General features: G+C 37.3%; 1 protein-coding gene and 1 pseudogene across 7 annotated transcripts; one reads left to right on the plus strand and one right to left on the minus strand.

The window, feature by feature from the left end:
* Window positions 1-716: 716 nt before the first annotated feature.
* LOC132635692 (uncharacterized) lies at window positions 717-5,374 on the plus strand. 7 transcript variants are annotated; one of them, XR_009580672.1, is made up of 4 exons: window positions 719-1,742; window positions 3,047-3,143; window positions 3,563-3,759; window positions 4,317-5,374. XR_009580672.1 is itself a non-coding variant. In XM_060352191.1 (2 exons), the coding sequence occupies exon 1, from the start codon at window positions 823-825 to the stop codon at window positions 1,729-1,731; it is 909 nt and encodes a 302-aa protein (XP_060208174.1). In that variant the 5' UTR covers window positions 717-822; the 3' UTR covers window positions 1,732-1,742; window positions 4,317-5,374. The 7 variants fall into 7 exon arrangements, 2 of the variants coding, with proteins under 2 accessions (XP_060208174.1, XP_060208173.1); XR_009580675.1 differs by having other exon boundaries at window positions 4,362-5,374; XR_009580674.1 differs by lacking the exon at window positions 3,563-3,759 and having other exon boundaries at window positions 3,047-3,196.
* Window positions 5,375-5,692: 318 nt separating this feature from the next.
* On the minus strand, window positions 5,693-25,591 carry LOC132635691 (TMV resistance protein N-like; annotated as a pseudogene).

Here is a 25,591-nt window from a genome sequence, read left to right on the forward strand (position 1 = left end):
TAACAAGTACTCCCTCTGTTTCAATTTATGTGAACCTATTTCCTTTTTAGTCCGTGCCAAAATGAATGACCTCTTTCCTTATTTGGAAACAACTTCACTTTATGAAATGATTTACAGCCACACAAGTATTAAAGACTTATTTTGAACCATAAGTTTCAAAGTCTTCACTCTTTCTTAAATGTCGTGCCCAGTCAAATGGGTTCACATAAATAGAAACGGAGGGAGTATGAGATAGTAGAAAAATATATTCTCAATTAAGTGTCTTTTTTTTTTGTTACACTTATTTCAACAAATGAAAATTATCAATATTCTTATACATTAAGTTATTTCACTGCTAAATAAACATGAATTATCCACAAAAAATTAAACAGTAAAATTTGTTGCAAATTCTATTAGGCAATGGATTATCAAAATAATATTTAGCTACGAGCAATTTAGTGACGGATTAGCGATGAAATTCATAGCTAACTCCAACCTTTTTTCCTATAATGTTTATTGTCAAATGAGGTACGCGCTTTGATCACGTGCAAAGCGCACACGCTGAATTAATAAGCATAAAAAAGGAAAAACAACGTAGTCAATAAATTCAAATAAAATGAAGAACTATGAAAAATAGAATTAAAGAAAACTAAAATACTACGTGTATATTTTTGATAAAATCCCATTATTTACTTGCGTGTCACCCAAAATTTCTCCGGTTTCCTAAATGGGGTCGTTTACGCTATAGTATATTAGGAGGCCTTAAGGAAATTTTGATAAAACAACTCTGTGGTTCTAAATTAGGACTAGGGTTTAAGGATTAAAAACAGTAATCAACACATTATGGAAGAGTACGAGGTTTACATTGATGAAAAGATTGAGACTGTTTTGGGTCATCTTCGTAAAGATTTTGAAGGAGTTATTTCTTCTGGTAATTTGGGTCCAAGATTTGGGGTTTATGGTTCGTTTTTGCCGACTTATAAACGCCCCACACAAGATTCATGCTTTTCTGTTCAAGAATCAAGTAAGTTCATTGTAAAACATGAAGTTTCTATGATTAGGTCGCTTAATCAGAGAACACTTACTGATTTAGGTGAAGTATCGTCCACATTTAGAGAAGTTTCGGGTGATTTTTCTCCAACAAGTATCCTTCATAATATGACATCTTTTCCGGTTGTTGGAGACATACTGCTTTCACCTCTCCATGAGAAGTTATTAACTCTGTCAAGAAATAAGAAAGTTTTCGCGAAGATTGACAAATATGATCACCAGGAAGTAAGAAGTAGTTCAGTGGAATTTGGTGGTGCTGTCTCTCTAAGAAAGAAAGATGTTACAAAAGTTGCAAGTCATAAACCTGACCAACCAAGGATGCTCCACACAAAGAAAAGAAAATTGAGGGATCACTTGGATGACAATGATGCTAATGCTTTTGAGAGGGAGGTTAGTGGTGAGAGTGGATTCAGAAAGCAGAAGAAATCGAAGGTGTATCAGACTGAAAAAAAGGAGTGCAATACAAGCAAGGGTGTTGAGAAATCAAGAACGAGAGGTTCAGTTACTAGAATTGTACCAGGAATCAGGGATTCTCCTCGTATAGATAGGAGCGTAGAGAGAGAACACCAGAAAAAGAAGTACAAAGTAAAGCTTCAGTCTCAAGCACAATCTGGCATTATCCGCAAGCAAGTTTGCAAGTTCCCGCTCAACCAGGCCCCCGGATGTGGGAAGGAAGTGAGGACCTGCATTGCAATTTGGTGAAGAGGCATGCTGTAAGTGTGTTATATTCCTCGTGTACACGTGTGCAAAGTAGGATCGATTGCTATTTCCTGAAATTTTGAGAATTCAACTTTTTTGTATGTTATGATGCTCAACCTTTAAGATTTACCGGTTTGGGACAAGAGGTGTATAAAGTTTCAATCTTTCAAGGATAAGAAGCGGAGTTTTCTTAAGATCCAATTTTGAGTGTTAGGTTCTTTTTGTTGAGAATAGTGAAATATAGGAGTTTGGATACATCAGGTACAATTTTGGTGGAGGAATTTAATGAAATTACTATATTATCTATCATTATTTTTTTTCTCCTTTTTTAACTTTACCAGTTTCAAATTTTTGTTTCTCCTTCTTTTTAAATTGGTTTATCTGGTGAAAATATATGAAAATAAGTGATTGATTCTGATTCACAAGTTTATTTATGTACTAGCAGATTAGTTAAGGAAAAAAAAAAAAGAACCTAAGCTCAAGCGTAATGATAAGTCCTCTGTAGGGATCTAGTAGCTCAGTTGGTTGACTATCTGAAGGTGAGGGTTCGAATCCCCATATTGTAATCCCCTTCCCCTACCCCCTATGTAATAAAAATATTTTTTTTAAAAAAAAAATGATAAGTCCTCTAATCCCAATTGAAGAACCAACATACTCTTAGCTACTATATTAATTGAACATCTAACTTCCAAGTCTTGTAATGCTATTTATCTAAATATATTTTAGGTGATAAGGGTTGGATCTCAAGCCACAAGGTCCTTTATAATTATCTAACAAACAATTTCGAAACTTCATTAAAAATAGATCATGAGAAGTATCATAAATGTAAAGAGAACTGAAACAATGGATATAGTTGTCACCGGGGCACCTATTGTAGATGTATTTTTCCTTTAATGAAGTTAGGCAGCTTGAGTTGTACTGGAGTGGCATGATTATTTTTAGAAAAAAATGTGAGTGAGACGTGCAGTATAAACACTTATAGTCGACATTGGCAATCAGACTCTGTAACTGCTATCCATGATTTGTTCCTGGTAGCGGCGAAACCAAGTCCGTTGAATATGACCAAAACTGTTTCCAAGTATTGCAATGTGATTGGGAATGGGAAGTTTTGTTCCTATTATCAGATATTCCATTAGGATTCAATATTTTCACCCATTGATTTTGCAGGTATGATTTCTGAAATTCTGATCTGGATTGGTTATAGTTCTCATTGACAATTATAATAACATGTTAGCTTAAGTCGAAACTTGTTTTTTCTTGAAGCACACAATCTCAAGTACTTGTTTGTCATTCTAACGTGGAAGTGAAAAATTTGCAGAGGATAACTGGAATTCGTTGTTCTGGCAGCAGATCATGATGTCTTCTTCCCAGTTTGTGTCCGTTTTACTGCCTCAAGAACGTTTGATGACCTGAAGGTTCGCACCTGGTTCTACACATGACATTGTGACCCTTGATTTTCAGCTATTAGGTTGCTGATTCATGTTCTTTCTTATTTTGATTTGTTTGCATACGATTTTCTTATGTCTGTTTTATGGTCATTTTTGTACATTTTCTCAAGAAATCTTGTGGTTGTGTGGAGAACAGTTACAATGTTGAGTGAGTCTTTTGTGATTTTATGCATATGATGTTTTCCCGGGTTACTTCCAATAGGTTGTTAACCGTTGTCCCTAAGAGTTGGTTGATATGTTGATTCATTGTACTTTTATAACCTGTAACAATTTACTGGAAACTGAGTGTTAAAACATTGCAACTATTAAACCATCATTGCAATGTCAGATTTATGCACTGATAGCATAGCATGTTAGTTCCTCGTCGTTTAAAACTTATGCTTCAGATGATAGATTCCTCAAATTTGCAAAGGGACTAGGAGAATGCTCTAACAATCCATGAAATCATCGACATGCACTGCATATGATAACTCGAAACAAATTCTGAAGAAATTGTGAAATAGAGAACGGAATTTGCTTCTGATTCTTCTCAGGGCAGCTCTAGACAAGACTGAGACTATGAAAGCCACAAAGCATTAACTTGGTAAGTGATGTCTTCTGGCAAAAGGTTGCAACATGAACAACAGCTTTCCTTCACTTCCTTTAGTTCTTGTGCTTGGTGTTGTTGGAGTATCATGAATGCCTCTGTTGTAGATTCACTAATTAATATATGAGGCTAGAAACATGCAGATAACGATTATTCTTGTTATTATAGGCAAACAACGAATTTGGAACATATGTAAAATCACCTTGCAAGTTATTAGTTGTGTATGCTAGACTAATAGTAATATTATTGTCATCATACTGTATTTGTATGTCGAGTCCATCTAACAAGGGAAGACACAAAAACATGATTTTTTTTCTTCAGCTTTAACTTTCTGAGAGGACTTGCTCAGTCTACATCAGTGTAAACTGTTCTTTCAAATCTGCTATTTTTCTTCTACTTGTCTTTGATCTTATTGTTTCCAATTGACACATCTGTGCAATTCGTTATGATGTTTCTCTCATTTTTATGATTTTCATTTGCTTCATGTAGTGGAATGGATTTTAGCTTAATTTGCTGCCCATCCTTGGCTCATTTCTTTTATGGATCATTCTCAGGCTGAATCTCTTCAGACTGGATTGTTATCTTACATGTGTGAACAGATAGTTTGCAAATCGGAAGACATTAAAGCCTAAAAAAGGGCAGCCTCGCACAAAGCATCCCGTATTAGCAGGGTCTGGGGAAGGGCGGCACTGCAAGGGGTGTGATGTAGACAACCTACCCTAATGCAAGCATTAGTGGCTGCTTTCTCGGCTCAAACCCGTGATGATTTTGCTGGTGAAAGGGAAGATCCTTCTAGAAAATTTAGTCTTCCAGAGCCAGAGGCAGTGCTACAAGAGCTATTACGTAAATTTTGATTGTTGTTCCTTACACCAATAATCAGCTGATGAATTCTGTTCGTCATTGCTCAGATAATGGGAAATAACTCTTTAATCCATAAGTGAAATATGCTTTGTTCATTGAGCGTATTTGATTCAGAGATTAGCCACTCAGATCCTTCCACCAATAGTTCAGAAAGCTTCCTACTTTCCAGGGAAAACTATTCTCTTTGCCAAGCTGCTCAAAGTTTGAACTATTAAAGCTTCGAGTTGTAAAAGGCAGCCTACAGATGCTGGGACCAGATGGGTAGTTGAAGAAGCATGGAAACCATGCCCATGCCCCATACGTTTGGTTCCACTGTCCGTCTTCCGATTCTGATTTTGTGGACGATTCAATAGAAGTTGCAAAATCATCAGTCAATGAAATCCCAGAAACTGATAAATGTGGATGCAAGCTGGAGGCTTCTTCTGCGATGGAACACTTAAATGATCCTAAAATTAAGTGAGGAAGACGGAGAAGGCAGCTGATAGCCAGTGTATGAAGAATATGGAGGTTGAAAGGCATTTTATCTCGGATAAAAATGACAATAATGATGCATTTGGAAGGTTCAAAATGGCACCTGATGATTGATGGAGTCTGCAACCAATTTTGTAGCTTGTATATTATTGGCCAATGGAATTCGCTGCTAAATTCCAATATTTAAAGTTATTTGTTTTACCTTCTTAATGTATATGATTCCATTATCATGCAAAACAGACAAGGAAAATGAATTAATATCACTGGGTTGTTGTTAGCATATTTAATCTTTTGATGGTTACGTGAGAAAGTTATTTTCCTTTTAGCATTATGATGTTGGCACTGCAATTTTCCTTTTGTGAAAGCAATATATGTGCTTGCTGTTGTGTTAAGGTGCTTTTTGACATATGTACCTTTCTCTACCAGTTGTTTTCTTTCAAATTCTTATCCTAAAAGGGAACATCAGACCTCTATGCTAACCATACAACAGAGGAAGATAACTCATATTCATGCTTCAAATTCTCTTTTGCTGAATGTTTTTCAATGATGTTATTACATGTTATTACTTTTTCAAGATCAACTTCAACAAGAAACAGCAGACGGTAAGATAAAAAAGATTGCATATTCCTAATTAAAATTGATCACATCACGCCTAACCATGAATTAGTGCAAACAGTCTTGAAAGGGAAGGGCTTCTACGTAACATTTGGTATCTATGTTGCAAGACATTTGAAAGATCATAAGCCTTTAACTCTACCACAATTAGTGTTCTGTTATATTATCTGATGTAATAGGCAAGTCAACACAAAGACTTTGTTGCTTATTTTCCCTTCACAAGGGAGAACGAACTTCAACTTCACCTCATACTCCAGCTTCCTCCACTGTCACCTTCACGAGGCAGAACGAACTTCAACTTCACCTCGTACTCCAGCTTCCTCCACTTTCTCACGCTGAACTGCGTCTTCAATTGTTTCATCGTTTTCCCAACTCCCTACCATAACAAGAAAGACATTTGTATTTAAAAGTTAAATCCGGAAATTTATCCTATTAAGACATCCAGAGTTAAAACAGAGATTTGCCCAAATGTAACAATCATCAGGAGTATTAGTAAGTTTTGCTTAAAATCTGCCAATATTCCAGACAGACTTCTTCCCCTCTCTCACTCTCACTTTATGCCTCAAAAGATTGAATCAAATCGGTAGGCAATAATGAGGAACACCTCTACATACTGTGACTAATCTGGTACTTCTATGATTAGGATTCCAAATGAAACAGCAATCAGCAGGATCTTTTAATGAAACAAATGCACATATTTAATGTTTCTCTTTCCTACTGTTGTTTATTTTCTGAAAAAAAAAATGCTGTTTGCTCCAATCCTGAATTGAACCTCCACATTTAACTTGGTATAGATATGAAAATGGCCCCGACAAAAATGTATTGCTAAAGTTAATAGACGATCATTACCTTTCAACAAGAAATATTTAAATGCAGATTATGAGAGAGTAGTTTTTTTTTTCCCTCAATATGATGACAATCACAATGGTTAGTATCTGGTGACATTCAAGTTTGGTTCTATAAATTATTTCCGGAGTGCTTACTTCCTCAACATCTTCAGTTTCTTGCCTTTGCGTAACCAATTGTTGATCAAACTGTGGCAACTGCCTCATAAACTCCTCAACAGATGCACTGGACTGAAAACTGCACCAAAATATTACTTCATGAAGGGAAAACTAGTTCTGTAACTAATGCAACATGTAGTCAAGCTAAGCACTCACCCTTAATGGTTCAGACACAAGGGTCTGAACAGGGATATCTGAAAGTTCTAGCTGTAATCTGCTTTCTCAATCGAGCATTATCACCTTGAACAAGATCTCTATCAGGTAAGAGAATTCTAACTCGAGATGTAAGACATTAACACACATTTCCAGAGGGTAGCTTTACTTGAGAATCTATTGAAGAAAGAATCATACAATTAGATCTCCTATTTATATATCATATGAGTAATATTTAACCATGCAGAAGGCCAAGTATTTGAAGGAATGATGATACGGAAAGCACCCCTCCCACCTCCATTGGATTGAAGCTCTACTTGGGGCAATGGAGATTACCAGATAGAGGAGAATGTTTCTCTTGGGGAAGCTTGATATAAAGGAATGCATAAGTTGATACTATGCCATTTTTTGCCAACTATATGGGGATCAGTGCTTAAATATCACACAACAATACCAAAGAATTTTAGAAACATATCCTTATAGAAGACTCCGATTAACCAATTTAACAAAGGAAGAACAGCGAAAGCATTCATCATTTGAAAGCAAGATGTATCAAAATAAGTATGATAATTAATTATCTAGGAGAAAGCCTAGTTCTTCATTCACATTGAAAAGGGTAAGTAAACTAATTAAAGAGACAAAATATTTTATCTCAGAGAACCGTTTTAGAGCCAATTAAGCAAAAAGAACCGCCATTATTTTTCCTCACTTTTAGCATGGCCTCAAGCTCAGGTTCATGTTTATACAACAAATGAAATCTCAACTCCATTTCTCCAGAGAAAGGTAACCTAATAAGCCCACAGTCATTTGGTGCTTTCCATTTGCTTTAGATGTATCTCATTACTCATGAGCCATCAAGAGGTACCAAGAAAAAATGAAAATTAAATTCTGGAAAATATTTTGAATAGTTGCACAAGGCAAGAATCTAGGACATATCCATGACATCCTGTCATCATATAAGGGAATCAAATGAGTTGTGGTTTCAATTAAGCTGCCAGAGTGACATAGAACAAGTACCAAGAAGTTATCAGATACATACCGATTCTCAGGCAAATTGACTGTGGTGTGAGGATCACCAGCTGTAAGTTCTTGTTGGTCGCTAAACTATGAAAACTGTTCAGAGCCAGATGATAATCTGCATGCGATGCATCTAATTTTGGTGGAAGTCCTGGCAGCTGTGCAAGACTCTTGCACTCTGTTAAGTCAAAGGATCGAAGAGCACTAAGTTGGCTATGCTTTGAAGCAAATGCTCAAAATCATTTCCCCTACGATAAACTCTTTCAAAGAGGATAAGGATCCAATGCCTTCCGGAAGTTTGTAGTTATTAAGATTCAAAGTTTCCAATGAGCATAATCCTTCAGCCAAGGCTTACTTCTGATTTTTGTTTTGCAGAACTCAAGAATTTAAGCTTTGTTCAAGCGGACAATGGAAGACGGAGGTCGTGACATTATAGTGCATGTGCCATTAAGCGTTTCCAGATCACCTATCTCTGCTGGAAAACTTTCAAGCTTAGAGCAAACTGGTACATTTAGACTAACCAAACTTTTCAACCTACAAATGCTGCTCCGAAGAGTTACAAGATTTTCTGAATCTCTCAAATCTAGGTACCTTATCTCACTCTTCAACTCCAAATTTATGCTTCCGAGGTTCTGGAAAATTTTCTAAATTAGAGCATCCCTGTAGATACAGATATTCAAGGGAATTGATGCACAAAGCTGGAAACCTCTTAAGCCGTTTACAATTAGTCAATTCTAATCTAAAGAGCTTTTTGAGAAATCCCAGGGAATGATGAACTTCTTCAAGATTCATACAATTTGACAGATCCAAAGTCTCCAAATTTGGCATCCCCATGAAACCTGGCAACTCTTTAAGCCTCGTACAATCTGATAAGTTCAAGAATTGAAGAACACCAAGTTGGGCTATGCTTTGAGGCAAATACTCAAAATTGTTTCCGGTGAGATACAACTCTTTTAATGAGGATACAGATCCTAGGTCTTTTGGAAGTCCTCCATCTATTAGATTGCAGTAACTAAGATTCAGAATTTCCAATGAGCGTAACCCTTCATTCACCTGAGGGAACACAAAATACACTTCATATTTGAGGCCTACTTCTGATTTTTGTTTTGCAAAACTCAAGAATTTAAGCTTGTTTAACCGGACAATGGAGGGCGGAGGCTGTGAGATTCGAGTATTTTTGGCATCAATCCACTCCAAGTTTTCTAAATCCCCTATTGTTTCTGGAAAACTTCCAAGTTTTGAGCAACTCGATACATTTAGACTGACCAAAGTTTTCAACTTACAAATGCTGATCGGGAGTGCTAGAATTTCTAAACCCCTCAAATCTAAATCCTTTATCATACTGTCTAGCATGTGATTCTCTAACTCCAGTTTCATGCTTCCAAGGATTTTTGGAAAATTTTGTAAACTAGAACACCCTTGTAGCCACAGATATTCAAGGGAATCAATGCACAAAGCCGGAAACCACTTAAGGCGTTTACAGCTAGTCAATTCTAATGTACAGAGTTTTTTTAAAAATCCTAGGGAATGATGAACCTCTTCAAGATTCATGCAATTTGACAGATATAAAGTCTCCAAATTTGGCATCCTCATTAAGTCTGGCAACTCTTTAAGCCTCTTCCCATATGAAAAGTCTAATAACCGAAGACCACCAAACTGCACTATGCTTCGAGGCAAATGATCAAAGTTATTTCCAGCGAGATACAACTCTTTCAAAGAGGATAAACATTCAATGTCTTCCGGAAGCCCTCCGTCCATTAGATTGCAGTTACTGAGATTCAAGATTTCCAATGAGCGTAGTCCTTTAGCCACCGGGGGGAACACAAAGCGCACTTCATCTTCGAGGCCTACTTCTGATATTTGTTTCGCAAAAATCAAGAATTTAAGCTTGTTCAACCGGACAACAGAAGGCGGAGGTTGTGAGATTAGAGTATCTCTAGCATCAAGCTGCTCCAAGTTTTCTAAGTCCCCTATCTCTTCTGGCAAGCTTTCAAGTTTTGAGCAATACGACACATTGAGACTAACCAAACTTTTCAACCCACAGATGCTGCTTGGAAGAGCTACAAGGTCCTTTAAACATCTCAAATCTAGCTTGGCAATATGAGTTTGTGTTATGTCCCGTATTTTTATACATTGGGACAACCCGGATTAACTATGATAATTTAAGGCCAAGACCATTCCGAGATTTGAAGTCGGGACTTTTGACCTTTGATTGTATTTTGAGACATAAGTTGTACATGAAATTGTTGGCATTGAACACTTAGGAAAAATTGGGACCACAATTCATAAATTTGGAATTGAAAATCTTGCACAAAATGGGCCCTTGGCCGTGTGGACTTGGAATGGTCCCACACATTGTTGTGGCCAATTTTAATTGGTCCAACACATGTGTGGGCCATATACAAGTGGAGATATTTTTGTGGGACTAAAAGATGACTTTCAAGTCATCTTTCCTCATTTCTATACTTAGCAAAATAAAGCCACAAGTTGAAGAGCTTCTCCAAGAAGCTCACGGCCAAGCTCCATGGAAAATCAAATCCAACTTCAAGCCTTCCAAAATTATTTCCTTGGTATAAATCAACTATTTTGAGGTCCCTAAGTAACGTGGAAGCATGGTTGGAGCGATCAAGCCATCAATTTTGTGGATTTCAAACCCTAGCCTAATTGTGGAGTAAAGAAGAAAGGTAAGAATTTCTCTTGTTTTATGAGTTGTGAATGTTTTGTGCACATTGTAGTATGTTAATATGGATGAAAATCATGAGATATAGTATGTTGGAAGTGGGTTGTGTGATGGGTGTGCTAGCCGTGTAAATGGGGATTGTGATTGGGTTATTGAATAAATTCCTTGTAGCATGTTAAATTGTTGTAGCGTGTAGGATGGCCAAGAATCATCAATATATGTATATGTGTAGTGATAGATGAATATGGGTCATGCTATATGCCCAAGAACACACTAATGTCGCTTAGCGTTTTAATGGTTGTTGTGATGACTTCTAGTTTGGAAATGAAAGTTTAATGTCCCAAAGTGATATGGTGAATTGTTGCGGGCTGATTTGAGGCTTATTGTGCGTTTGGCGTAATTTGTATATCCATGAAAATGATATCGTTATATTGTAAATTGTCGATACAAATCATGAATTGAAAATGAGGAATGTGTTAAAAGGGGCTGTTCTCGGTTGGGACTGTTTTCGGCCAACTTGGAGAAGTTGTTGGATTATTGGAAATATTATGTGAATTGTTTAGAATGTCCTTGAATATTGTTGGTAAGGATTCGGGTTGATAATTGAATGTATAAGCGATAATGTGGCTTGAATGTAAGCAGTCGAATAAATTATTATGAAGGTTATTGAATGATGAAAAAGAGAGTATTAATGTAATATTGCCTTTCGAATTGATTATCGATGTTGCTAGGTTGGTTATTGTGGTTGTTGTTGTTGATTTTGAGCGAGTTAAATTCTCGGGTTGGCCTATTTACAGGGGAAATGCTGCCGAATTTTCTGTAGAATTTAGAGTTAGTTTGGAATAAATCGCTTAAGTGCCTATGTTTAATATTGGATATTCGTTGGCATATTTGTAGACCTTGGGGAGCCCGAGGCGTAGATTGGGATTTACTTTAGATTGACTATTTTGGAGTGCGTACAAGGTATGTAAGGCAACTTCCTTTCTTTTTAGCATGTCTTAGTTTTCATAGGCTAAATTAGAGCCTTAAGGAAAATTCCAAATCCGAAATCCGAGCATGTTATGATCCGTATATGTTCTTTGGCACTCGTACGTATGATTTGACGAAATATGAACCTTTATGTATTTGAAAAATCGCTTTTCGAACTTTGCACAAAAAGGTTTCACTTTAAAGAACTTCGAAATATCCGAATGCCATATCTTTCACAAAAATGCTCGGATTGCTCCAATATATTTTTATAAAAGTTTGCATTACGCATAACGAGTATGTTTTCCATAAGCGGGCCCGACTTGGGTAAAAATCCCATCCGTGGGTCCCGCGACTCCCTTTATGTAAATTCGGGAACTTTTGAAAGAATTTGTTAAGACTATTATTTCGATTTTCAAACATGATCATTTTACTTATGTTTGAATTTATGATAATGATTTTATGCATATGACTACTCACGACTCTATTCGTGCACCTTGTTATTTCCTTCGCCGAGTCCCGGGCCGGTTCTGTTATCGTGCACATTTTCTATACTCCGAAGTTATGCTGTGTTTATGGTTCACCGAGCTACTCGCAAAAGAGGGTCGGGTTCCACCTATACTTGGTGTTATGCTGTGTATGGCGTTATGTTGTGATGTGATATGTGACGGGGATACGGAGATTTGAGACTTTCTGGTGTTATGCTGTGTTATGGCGCCATCGACGGGCGGGCGACCATATTCTTCTGTACCTGATGCATGACTTGCATATTTTTGAAAGCAAACAAATTTTGATATGTTGGATTTGCACTTATGTTTGATACTCCATTTCGTTTATGTCTCAGATTTACTTTCTGTACATTCTGCTTTGCATACTCAGTACATATTTCGTACTGACCCCCTTTCTTCGGGGGGCTGCGTTTCATGGCCGCAGGTACAGACGCACAGTTTGGTGATCCACCGGTTTAGGTCATCCCCTTTTTGCTGTTGGAGTGCTCTTCTCCTTTCAGAGCATATCTTTCGGTATATATTTTGTTCGCTATGTATGCATATATTCGTTCAGGGGTACGGCGGGGCCATGTCCCGCCATATGATTCGTTTGGTCTGTTTAGAGGTCTGTAGACGTATTTGTGGGTGTGTGTGCCTACCTCTGCTCAGATGTGTTAGTATGAGCCTATTCGTTATGGCAGCCTCGTCGGCGTGCATTTTGTATATGTTTTGGTTATGGCAGCCTTGTCGGTGTGCACTTGGTATATGTTTTGGGGCCGTCGTGCCATTTGATAGCCTTGTCGGCTTTTGATATATGTATACGCCTATGGTTATGTTAAAAATGTGTTTGCAGCAGTTTGATATAATTTGAGACGGCAGATAGTATTTATGGCCGTATATGTTATTTGTATGTGATTCGATATGGATAGGTATGTCAGGGTGCCCAATTAGGGCACCAGTCACGGCCTACAGGGTTGGGTCGTGACAGAAGTGGTATCAGAGCGGTTTGTCCTCGGAATGTCTACAGACCGTGTCTCGTAGAGTCTTGTTTATCGATGTGTTGTGCACCACATCGATAAACAGGAGGCTACAGGACATTTAGGGTGTTTCCTTTCTTTGAATCTTAGATTGTGCGATAGAGCCAGCCGTAGGAAATGAATCTCTTTCTACTAACCTTTAATTTCAGCTGGAGGGCAGTATCGACGTAAGAAAGTGACCGATGATGTTGGAAGCTATACCGTACACAGGTAAGAGATGGTATGAAAAATGTAGGTCGGGGAAGCTATTTGAAGTATGATGGAAATATAAAGTTGAAGATTGAAAAGAAAAAGATAAACAGGAAAGTGTCACCGGTGCCGTTAAGTTAGGCATGTGAGGTAAGTCTCGACATCTGTATACCTTTATTTGCAATTGTTAGCCCTGTGTGGCTACGATATGACACGATATGATATATAAATATGTATATGTGTTGGCCCTGTGAGGCATGATTGGTATTTCCTGTCTACAGGTTTTGGGATAGTAAGAAATACAGAGGAACCTCTGCCTAAATTTTTCTAGAAGTACGAAGTGGAAAATTAGATATGAGTTCTTAATATGTCTTTAAAGTTGATATCGATAGGGTAATATATTATGTTGGATTGAAGTTAAGAGATACCCTCCATGTCACTTGTAAGAAACATTATCCCTAATTGGGAAATTTTATTTCGAGGAAGCATATATGAGCAGCAAATTCGCAATTCATTTAAACGGACCAGAATATGTTCCAACCACATTTTGCTTCAGAAAAGCTTATGTTGAAAGGCAAAAATGTCCAACGATTAAGTTCCGATTCATTTGAAGAATACTAAATGTATAACAGACAGTTGGGAATTAAATGGTTCGTTTACGACTCAAAAGAAAAATATATATATGTATAAATATGGATGTAGTTATGTGAATTTAGTACAAAAAGATTCCGCGATGTTCGTCGGATTCTAGTGTTCTTTTGCTGGCGGTTGGAGAATGCCTTACAGTAATACTTTATCAGTTTTGCATCGACTAATTGGAGATGGAATTTGTGGAATGAAAAGTTAAATTTGTGGGCTGTTTAAAAATTATATATATGCATGAAGGTAAATATTGAGGAATTATCGGGGGCGACACGGTAGTTATATAGTAAGAAAAGTAAAAGAATTCTCTCTAGATCGCGGTGGGACCCGCTACGAGAACGTTTCGAAAGTTGTTAAGACCCCGAATTGCCTTAAATTACGTGATAAAGGTCGTGCGGGGAAATTGATGCAATTATACCGGCCTTAACGTGCCTAAATGCATTAAAGTTGTAAAGTTAAGCGTGCCAGGGCCAGAGCAATTCTGGGATGGGTGACCCCCTAGGAAAGGTACAAAAAATTTCGCAAATCTGGATATAAGAGACGAGTAGGAAATTTGAAGTAACCAAAAAGGAAATTAGGGTACGTGGAATGATTAGAAACTTTATAAAGGTCGCGTGGGCTGAGACGGATTAGATTAGTGAAAAAGGGAGAAAGAACAACGCAGCTCCGGAATTAGAGTAAGTTTGAACAGGTAATTGAAGACGCTTTGTAAAAGAAATGCTAGTGATATATATGTATGTATAGGACCCCCATTTATGATTTTGCCGATCGATTGGCGAACCTTAATAGCCAGCGTTATAATATATGGGAGACATTAACAGAATAGAATTTATGAGGCAAAGTAAAGGGTATGGTACAGATGATACGAGATAAACTGATATCCATTTTGCTACCGGTTGAGATTGGAAGATTCTAATACGATGACGTTTGGAAAGAAAAGAGAATAATTGAGTGGAAGGTAAGGAGATCAAAGTGTCAGAAAAAGTGAACCGTAAGAAACGTAATTAAGCAGAGCTTCAAAAAGGGTCGACGGGCAAAGCACGAAATTATTTGCGAAAACGGACTGGAATGTAATAGTACAGGGCAAAATAAAAACCTATGGCATGGAATGATGAATCATGCGAATATTAAGTAATTCGACTATCGAGAAAACAGAACGACGGATAAGGAACGGGTATGAAGGAAGGATATGATTTTTAAAAGATAAATTGCTATATTAATTAAATTATTTGAGTGCCAGTTATCAGATAAGATTTTGTACTATATGATTGAGAGTTTTTATCACTTCATGATTTTGTTAAGATCTCGTACGAAGACAATCAAGTTATAGATTATAAAGGAAAAACACGGATACGGTATGAGCACAACCCCAAAAGAGGGGGAGCGGATGAAAGTGAAGTAAAGTAAGTATAAATGGAAATAATTCACACACACAAGATCAGAGCGATAAAGAATTGGCCTAGGTCTTCAACATAGACCGAGATACGCAGTTTTTGGGGATTAGCCAGGTATTACAGAAATATTTGTGAAGGACTTTGCTTCTTCTACGACACTATTAACGAAGCTAACTCAGAAGGCCGTGAAATTTCAGTGAACCGGTACGTGTGAATGCAGTTTCCAGTACTGGAGGAAAAAATTATTTCGGCTCCAGTCTAGCTCTTCCCGAGGGCCAGCCGGGTATGTTACTCATTATGGTGCATTTGGTATTGGGATAGGTTATGAATTAGTGCAGCACAGTCAAGTTATGGCATAAGCTCCCCGGCAGTTCAAATCGCACGAGAGAAATTATCCCATACATAATCTGGAATTAGCCGCGGCGATTCATGTTTTGAGAATGTGGCGGCATTACTTACATGGGGTCCACGCTGATATTTATACGGACCATAAAATCCCCAGTACATTTTTAAGCAAAAGGGAGCCAAATCTGCGGCATAAATGGCTTGAATTATTGAAAGATTATAATGTCGATATTCTGTATCATCCTGGAAAAGCCAATGTGGTGGCTAATGCACTTAGCCGTAAGTCCATGGGCAGTTTGACTGATGTACAACCTAATAAGAAAGAATCGGTTTGTGAAATTTATCAATTAGCCAGCCTCGGAGTCCGCTTGGCAGACTCTGGAGATACTGGAATTTCTGTTCGAGAAATTGCTGAGTCATAAATTATGGAAGAGGTAAAGCAGCGCCGATTTGATAGTCCTATGTTGGTACAGTACGGAGATACAACCCTTGATAAGGAAAAGACCCAGTTCGAGGTTTCACCTGATGGGTATCGTTATACAGAGGCAGGTTATGTGTGCCTGACGTTACAGGGCTGCGACGACCAATTATGGGCGAAGCATATAATGTTCGGTATTCTGTTTATCCTGAATCAAAAAAATGTGTACCATAAGCTTAAATGTTTGTACGGAAGGGACGGTATAAAAAGGGGCACGGCAGAGTTCGTTGGCCAATGCCCACATTGTCAGTAAGTCAAGATCGAGTATCAAAGGCCCGGCGGATTTCTACAGGAACTGGAAATTTCAGTTTGGAAACGAGAAACGATTCGCATGAACTTCATTATAGGTTTACCGCGCACTCCACACGGATACGATTCTGTTTGGATTATTGTCGATAAACTGACGAGATCAGCCCGTGTTCTCCTGGTCAGGACCACTTATTCAGCTGAGAATTATGCCAGATGATATATTAAAGAGATGATAAGACTTCACGGGGTTCCTGTACCTAGTATAACCGACAGAGGTGCTCAGTTACAGCTAATTCTGGAGATCATTTTAGGAGGGATTGGGGACCCAGGTGAGCCTGAGTACAACATTTCATCCCAGTCCGACGGACAGGCCGAGCGCACTATTCAGACGCTGGAAGATATGTTGCGTGCCTGTGCTATTGATTTCAGGGGTAGCTGGGATGATCATTTGCCGCTTGTTGAGTTTGCTTATAACGACAGCTACCACTCCAGTATTCAGATGACATCATATGAGGCTTTGTATGGCAGGGAATGCAGATCTCTGATTGGTTGGTTTGACGTGGGTGAGGTTCAGTTAATTGGTCCAGATGTGGTCCAGCAGGTAGTCGATAAAGTGAAAATGATTCGAGAGTGACTATTAGCGGCCCAGAGTCGACAGAAATCTTATGCTGATAAGCGACGTCGACCGTTGGAATTCCAGGTTGGAAATTGGGTGTTCCTGAAAGTGTCACCAATGAAAGGTGTTAGGCGATTTTGCAAGAAAGGAAAGCTCAGTCCGAGATATATTGGGCCTTATCTGATTATTCGTAAAATAGGCAAGGTGGCCTACGAATTGGATCTGCTAGCTGACTTGGGAGCGGTTCACCTGGTATTCCATGTTTCTATGCTTCGTAAGTGTATTGGTGACCCTTCCAGAATTTTTCCTGCAGTTGATATACAGGTCACCGAGGAGCTATCTTATGAAGAGCAGCCTATAGCCATCTTGGATCGTCAGGTAAGAAAATTGTGAAATAAAGATGTGGCTTCTGTTAAGGTGTTGTGGTAGAATAATAGCCGAGAAGAAATGATCTGGGAAGCTGAGGAGCAGATGAAGGAAAAAGTGTCCTCACCTATTTCCAAAACCTATAGGTAATCCAAATTCCTTGTTTGACTAAGTTGAATTGTGAATAACTTGTATGTGATGGCTATAAAAGAACCTCCCCTGAATTTGTGGTAAGACCCGTAGAATTAATCCAACATTCGAGGACGAATGTTCTTAAGGGGGGGAGAATGTTATGTCCCGTATTTTTATACATTGGGACAACCCGGATTAACTATGATAATTTAAGGCCAAGACCATTCCGGGATTTGAAGTCGGGACTTTTGACCTTTGATTGTATTTTGAGACATAAGTTGTACATGAAATTGTTGGCATTGAACACTTAGGAAAAATTGGGACCACAATTCATAAATTTGGAATTGAAAATCTTGCACAAAATGGGCCCTTGGCCGTGTGGACTTGGAATGGTCCCACACATTGTTGTGGCCAATTTTAATTGGTCCAACACATGTGTGGGCCATATACAAGTGGAGATATTTTTGTGGGACTAAAAGATGACTTTCAAGTCATCTTTCCTCATTTCTATACTTAGCAAAATAAAGCCACAAGTTGAAGAGCTTCTCCAAGAAGCTCACGGCCAAGCTCCATGGAAAATCAAATCCAACTTCAAGCCTTCCAAAATTATTTCCTTGGTATAAATCAACTATTTTGAGGTCCCTAAGTAACGTGGAAGCGTGGTTGGAGCGATCAAGCCATCAATTTTGTGGATTTCAAACCCTAGCCTAATTGTGGAGTAAAGAAGAAAGGTAAGAATTTCTCTTGTTTTATGAGTTGTGAATGTTTTGTGCACATTGTAGTATGTTAATATGGATGAAAATCATGAGATATAGTATGTTGGAAGTGGGTTGTGTGATGGGTGTGCTAGCCGTGTAAATGAGTATTGTGATTGGGTTATTGAATAAATTCCTTGTAGCATGTTAAATTGTTGTAGCGTGTAGGATGGCCAAGAATCATCAATATATGTATATGTGTAGTGATAGATGAATATGGGTCATGCTATATGCCCAAGAACACACTAATGTCGCTTAGCGTTTTAATAGTTGTTGTGATGACTTCTAGTTTGGAAATGAAAGTTTAATGTCCCAAAGTGATATGGTGAATTGTTGCGGGCTGATTTGAGGCTTATTGTGCGTTTGGCGTAATTTGTATATCCATGAAAATGATATCGTTATATTGTAAATTGTCGATACAAATCATGAATTGAAAATGAGGAATGTGTTAAAAGGGGCTGTTCTCGGTTGGGACTGTTTTCGGCCAACTTGGAGAAGTTGTTAGATTATTGGAAATATTATGTGAATTGTTTAGAATGTCCTTGAATATTGTTGGTAAGGATTCGGGTTGATAATTGAATGTATAAGCGATAATGTGGCTTGAATGTAAGCAGTCGAATAAATTATTATGAAGGTTATTGAATGATGAAAAAGAGAGTATTAATGTAATATTGCCTTTCGAATTGATTATCGATGTTGCTAGGTTGGTTATTGTGGTTGTTGTTGTTGATTTTGAGCGAGTTAAATTCTCGGGTTGGCCTATTTACAGGGGAAATGCTGCCGAATTTTCTGTAGAATTTAGAGTTAGTTTGGAATAAATCGCTTAAGTGCCTATGTTTAATATTGGATATTCGTTGGCATATTTGTAGACCTTGGGGAGCCCGAGGCGTAGATTGGGATTTACTTTAGATTGACTATTTTGGAGTGCGTACAAGGTATGTAAGGCAACTTCCTTTCTTTTTAGCATGTCTTAGTTTTCATAGGCTAAATTAGAGCCTTAAGGAAAATTCCAAATCCGAAATCCGAGCATGTTATGATCCGTATATGTTCTTTGGCACTCGTACGTATGATTTGACGAAATATGAACCTTTATGTATTTGAAAAATCGCTTTTCGAACTTTGCACAAAAAGGTTTCACTTTAAAGAACTTCGAAATATCCGAATGCCATATCTTTCACAAAAATGCTCGGATTGCTCCAATATATTTTTATAAAAGTTTGCATTACGCATAACAAGTATGTTTTCCATAAGCGGGCCCGACTTGGGTAAAAATCCCATCCATGGGTCCCGCGACTCCCTTTATGTAAATTCGGGAACTTTTGAAAGAATTTGTTAAGACTATTATTTCGATTTTCAAACATGATCATTTTACTTATGTTTGAATTTATGATAATGATTTTATGCATATGACTACTCACGACTCTATTCGTGCACCTTGTTATTTCCTTCGCCGAGTCCCGGGCCGGTTCTGTTATCGTGCACATTTTCTATACTCCGAAGTTATGCTATGTTTATGGTTCACCGAGCTACTCGCAAAAGAGGGTCGGGTTCCACCTATACTTGGTGTTATGCTGTGTATGGCGTTATGTTGTGATGTGATATGTGACGGGGATACGGAGATTTGAGACTTTCTGGTGTTATGCTGTGTTATGGCGCCATCGACGGGCGGGCGACCATATTCTTCTGTACCCGATGCATGACTTGCATATTTTTGAAAGCAAACAAATTTTGATATGTTGGATTTGCACTTATGTTTGATACTCCATTTCGTTTATGTCTCAGATTTACTTTCTGTACATTCTGCTTTGCATACTCAGTACATATTTCGTACTGACCCCCTTTCTTCGGGGGGCTGCGTTTCATGGCCGCAGGTACAGACGCACAGTTTGGTGATCCACCGGTTTAGGTCATCCCCTTTTTGCTGTTGGAGTGCTCTTCTCCTTTCAGAGCATATCTTTCGGTATATATTTTGTTCGCTATGTATGCATATATTCGTTCAGGGGTACGGCGGGGCCCTGTCCCGCCATATGATTCGTTTGGTCTGTTTAGAGGTCTGTAGACGTATTTGTGGGTGTGTGTGCCTACCTCTGCTCAGATGTGTTAGTATGAGCCTATTCGTTATGGCAGCCTCGTCGGCGTGCATTTTGTCTATGTTTTGGTTATGGCAGCCTTGTCGGCGTGCACTTGGTATATGTTTTGGGTCGTCGTGCCATTTGATAGCCTTGTCGGCTTTTGATATATGTATACGCCTATGGTTATGTTAAAAATGTGTTTGCAGCAGTTTGATATAATTTGAGACGGCAGATAGTATTTATGGCCGTAGATGTTATTTGTATGTGATTCGATATGGATAGGTATGTCAGGGTGCCCAATTAGGGCACCAGTTACGGCCTACGGGGTTGGGTCGTGACAGTTTGGTACTGGATAGATGATGGTAGTTCCCTTATCCCAGAGCCTCCCATGTGAATCTTTAACTCTAGCTTCATTCTTCCTAGGATTTCTGGAAATTTCTCTAAACCAGAGCAATCTTGTAGATACATATATTCAAGAGATTCCACGTTAACACATGGAAACCTCTTAAGGCTTTTACAATCACGCAAATTTAACTCAACGAGTTTTTTGGAACATCCCAGGGAATGGTGAACCTCTTCAAGATTACTACAATCTGACAGACTCAAATACTCCAAATTTGGCATCCCCGAGCAATCCGGTGTTTGGATCAGGTGCTTAGAGCCGCTGAGATTTAGCATCCGTAGATACGGAAAATGCTGTTCAAATAAAAAAAGGAATGTGATAGAAAAAAATGAACAACAAGGTAAAATGGAAAATACTTGAGTGAGTTTTAAAATTGAGCTTCTTACTTAAAATGATGATGGGACGATTTGGAAAAAGACATAAAGATCTTATATCAATCTTGAAAACTATTGATAAATCAAGAATCAAATGAGATTGAAAGGGTTCTATATATTTTGTGATTTACAATTCATGAACTAGAGACTATTTATACACAAATACCTACATAATTACAAGCATGATTCCAGGCGTATGTCTTGCACAATATCAAGTCATATCTTCCACAATATTAAGGGTGTGATTCTGCATATTTAAAGAATATATAAAATCATATTTGACAATAAAACCATGTCTGATATGGTCAACAAATCTGAGAACAGACCAAAATAATGCATAATGCATATATTTTAGTTTTGGAATTAATGTAACATTTTTCATCTAAGGACATGCATCCAGAGGCGGATCCAGGATTTGAAGGTTCCGGGTGCCACACCATCCAAATAGGATAAACGGGTCGGTTTGTTGGATTTTGGGTTACGGTTCAGGTTATTTATCTTTTTCGATTTATTTAATAGTGTTCTCTTCTAGATATTTTGAGATTAAAGAAATCTAAGCAGTCTAAAAAAATTGTAGGAACAGGATGCCTTATTCTCTAAAACTTAGAGAGAAACAGATTTTCCACGTTAAAATCCTTACCTGTATAAACCATCTAATATCGTTACTTCAATATCTTCATCTTCCAATGTCTTTGTGTGTTGTTGCAGATACAAAGTTGAGAAAGAATCAAGAATTGTAGCTTTAACTCAATCATCTTCACTTAGCGCAAACATCGGTGAAAGATCACAATATCCTTTAAATTTTATCATAATATTATTTATCCTTATTACTTAATATTTATGTGATATTTTAAAATTTAGTACTCATTGATATGGGATATGCACGCAACGTGTATATCAAGAGATTAATAATTGAGAAAGAGGGAGGAAAAAAAGGTCAAGAATTAATTAAAGCAAGTAAAGAAGAATTGAAGAAAAAAATAAAAAATGAAAAATGAAAAAGGATACAGCTGATGCGTGTAATTAGCAGCAAGCAAAAGAGCAAGCCAAAAAATATGTGCTAGATGAGATTCGAACTCAGGTCAATTGTGTGGTATGGATACCAGATTGCTTCAATTGTTTTGGTCCCCTGGTAAAAAGATCATTAGTATAAAACTTTAAATGTTGTATAAATCTGCTTGTCAATATAACTACTTACTCACTCCTTGCGATGACAAATCTCGTCATGTTTTGTACTATTTATTGTTGCACTTGAAGTTCTAGAAGAGCACTGTTCAAAACTTTTAAGGTAGTATATTATTTAGGTCTCTTTTCAGAATATGTTGCTTAAGGGAAATACTTTGTGCAATTAAATCTATAATTAAATTCTATAATAATTTTTTCTAATAATACATTTTCCGAGATGTTCTTTAGAGTCAGGTCTAAAAGCTTTTTATGTTGTGATAAAACAAAGATGTAATTGAAATAGTACCAACAAATTGTCATTTTCGAAAATAAAAAATAACCACGGCAAAAAGAATTCATGATTGAGTTGTTATGTATAAAATATCATACAAATTTCAAATTAATCCAAAGAATGAAGTTGGATTGAACAACTTAAGAAGCTACAAGTCTAATTCAGAAAAATTAGGCCGCATTAGGCAATTAATTTTTCATTTGCTTCTCCTACTAAAGTAAACAAGTAAAATGACTTACGTGCGAGAATTTGAAGCAAGAGAAACAAACATTTGGAATTGACCCTATATGTCTTTGGAACATGAAGAATAGAAATTGAAAAGTATTGCATTGTTTAGCCTACTAACCGTATTGTTGACCACCACTTCTTCGAAATCTTCTGCGAGCCACAGTCTACTACGTTCTCCCGATTCCTTTTGCATGTTCACCACATATTTACTCATATCTTGTATTAAATCATGCGTTTCAATCATATCTTTTTCAGATAGAAACACAAGGGATTTTTCAAATAGGCTATCCAATCCATATTCAGCTCCAATATGACAGCTCTCAAGAATTTCACGATCTCATCTTTTTTCCTCCCTCGTAAGAAGCATGCTATGTCTAGAAATATGTCTTGTTGTATGGGCTCCAGTCCATCATAACTAATTTTGAGCTTGTCAATAATTTCTAAACTAGAGTTATTTTTCATCTGCTCTATAGCACTTCTCCACACATTTATATTCCTTTTATGTAAGAAAGAACCCCACACTTTGAGGGCTAAAGGAAGGCCTTTAGCATGATTTACTACCTCCAAGGAAAGCTTCATAAAACACTTACTTGGAACTTCTTTTTTGAAAGCATGTTGATTGAACAATTGAGTAGCTTCATGATCAGGTAGTGTAGTCACTTCATAGATTGCATCATCCTTCTCTATGAGATGTCTGTTTCTAGTTGTTACAACAACTCTACTGCCATTACCAAACCAATCAAGATCACCTGCTAAATACTCCAAATGATCAGTATGATCTATGTCGTCAAGCACAACTAGCACCTTTTTAGAACAAAGTCTGCTCCGAATCATGTCTTTACTGTTAAACTTATTATTGACATAATCATCTTTTCTTCTTAACAGTTCAGAGAGAAGGGTATTTTGTAAAGAATGCAGTTGATTCTTTTTTTCATTTTCTTTTACATCCGCAAGAAAACAAGCAGCTTCAAATTGATAATATAGAGTATCAAAAATAACTCTTGCTATTGTCGTCTTACCAACACCTCCCATGCCCCATATCCCCACAATCCGAACATCATCAGTTTCCATATCAAGTAGGGACTTTAATTTCTCTAAATGAACATTCATTCCCACAACATCTCGCAAAGAAGATAAAGAAGCACTCTTGCATAGTTTGGAAGAAATTTGCTCGACAATCTGCTGAATATTCTTTGACTCAATCCTACATAAATAAGAAGATTAATTGTGGATGTAAGAAAGTCAAGAATTAGTAAGTATTTCATATTGTTGATGCATAAATATATAAAAAGACTGCACATAAATCAAACTCTTAACTAATCCGAATATTATATATGTAAGAATGTTAATGAGGAATTCAAGTGATAGGAACTATAATGTCTTCTAGCAGATAAAAACATATAAATCATCTGTCAATCCTTGTTACCAGAAATCATGAAATAAAATATTTCTAATGTCTAATGTACATATAAAATTAAATAATTGCATATATTTTTTTACTCACCCTTGGCGGATGTCATATCCTTTTAGATTTGCGGCAGCAGTTAGGGCAGTCCTCCATCCTTGCACCTTCTGCATTCCTTCAACATCATCCTTACACTTTGATTCATGTTTGACAAAGGCTTCAGCAAAGCTCTCCCTCTGGTTTCGAACTTCTGATGGATCCACATCATAGAAGACAGGTATGACAGTTTGTCCATTATCGTTCTTGCATTTCATGATCTTCACTAGTTCATCTAAGCACCACCTCGATGTAGCATAATTCTTTGAGAAAATGATAACGGCAACTTGAGACTCTTGGATAGCTTTCAAGAGTTCTTCTGTGATGGATGTGCCATGCTTTAGCCTTTCATCATCTTCAAAGGTGAATATTCCTCTATTTCTCAAACCTTCATACAAGTGACTTGTAAAATTTCTGCGAGTATCTTTGCCTCTAAAACTTAGGAAGACATCATACTTCCATCGAGGACACTGTGAATTACCCACAGAAGAAGAACATGATGCCATTGATTTAGTTAATTTGTTGAAAATTGAGAAGAAAAATAAACTGTGTGGATAGATTTGTGGTTGTGATAGGAGATAAATTGATGATATTTTGGACGAAGTTATATATAGGACTTCAAATCTACTCCACAGAATTATTGCTATTGGTCTAGTCAACTGGTATATACTGTAGCATTAGATGTGATACATTATCATTGAATATTATTTATAACAATAGTAAGAAGTAGGAAATTTCTGTGAAGCTTCTTAATACTCTTTGAACTGTAACTGAAGGAAGTGGGAACTTCCTTTCAAAGACCCACCCCTCCACCCTTTGTGGCTCCTGCACTAAGACTCCACAATAATATGTATACAATGGACAGCTCAAAGTACAAGCCGATAAAGCTACAATTAAAAGAATATACTTGGAAGAACATCCCAAATGTGAAGAAACGAAAATTTGTGTGATGTTTCACCAGTTGGATAGAATTATTGCTCCAGAAGTCCAAACACCAACGTCCCTTTCTCTTCTCTGCCGAAAATTGTTGTCATATTAATCAATTGATTGAATTGTTTTTAATTTTCCACGAAGTTGAAAAAGTCTTCGTCCAGCAAAATATTTCTCTAATAAAAATAATCTAAACAAAACGGAGAAAAATGAAACTTTACTCAACAATTTATGAGCTTGTATTTGAAATTGTAAAATACTATATTAATGGGTAAAAGTAAGGTAATACAATTTCTTTGTCACCAACGACAGCTATAAGACGACTTGACTTCATTGAGATTGAAGATAACAACCAATTAAAAGCACCATGGTCCTATTTTCTTTGTGCAGATGGAAAAGTAGAAACA

The sequence above is a fragment of the Lycium barbarum genome, chromosome 4, assembly GCF_019175385.1.
Source record: "Lycium barbarum isolate Lr01 chromosome 4, ASM1917538v2, whole genome shotgun sequence".
Lineage (NCBI taxonomy): Eukaryota > Viridiplantae > Streptophyta > Magnoliopsida > Solanales > Solanaceae > Lycium > Lycium barbarum.

Coding starts and splice junctions, on each gene's coding strand:
- LOC132635692 (XM_060352191.1), top strand. CDS start 823: ATGGAAGAGTACGAGGTTTACATTGATGAAAAGATTGAGACTGTTTTG.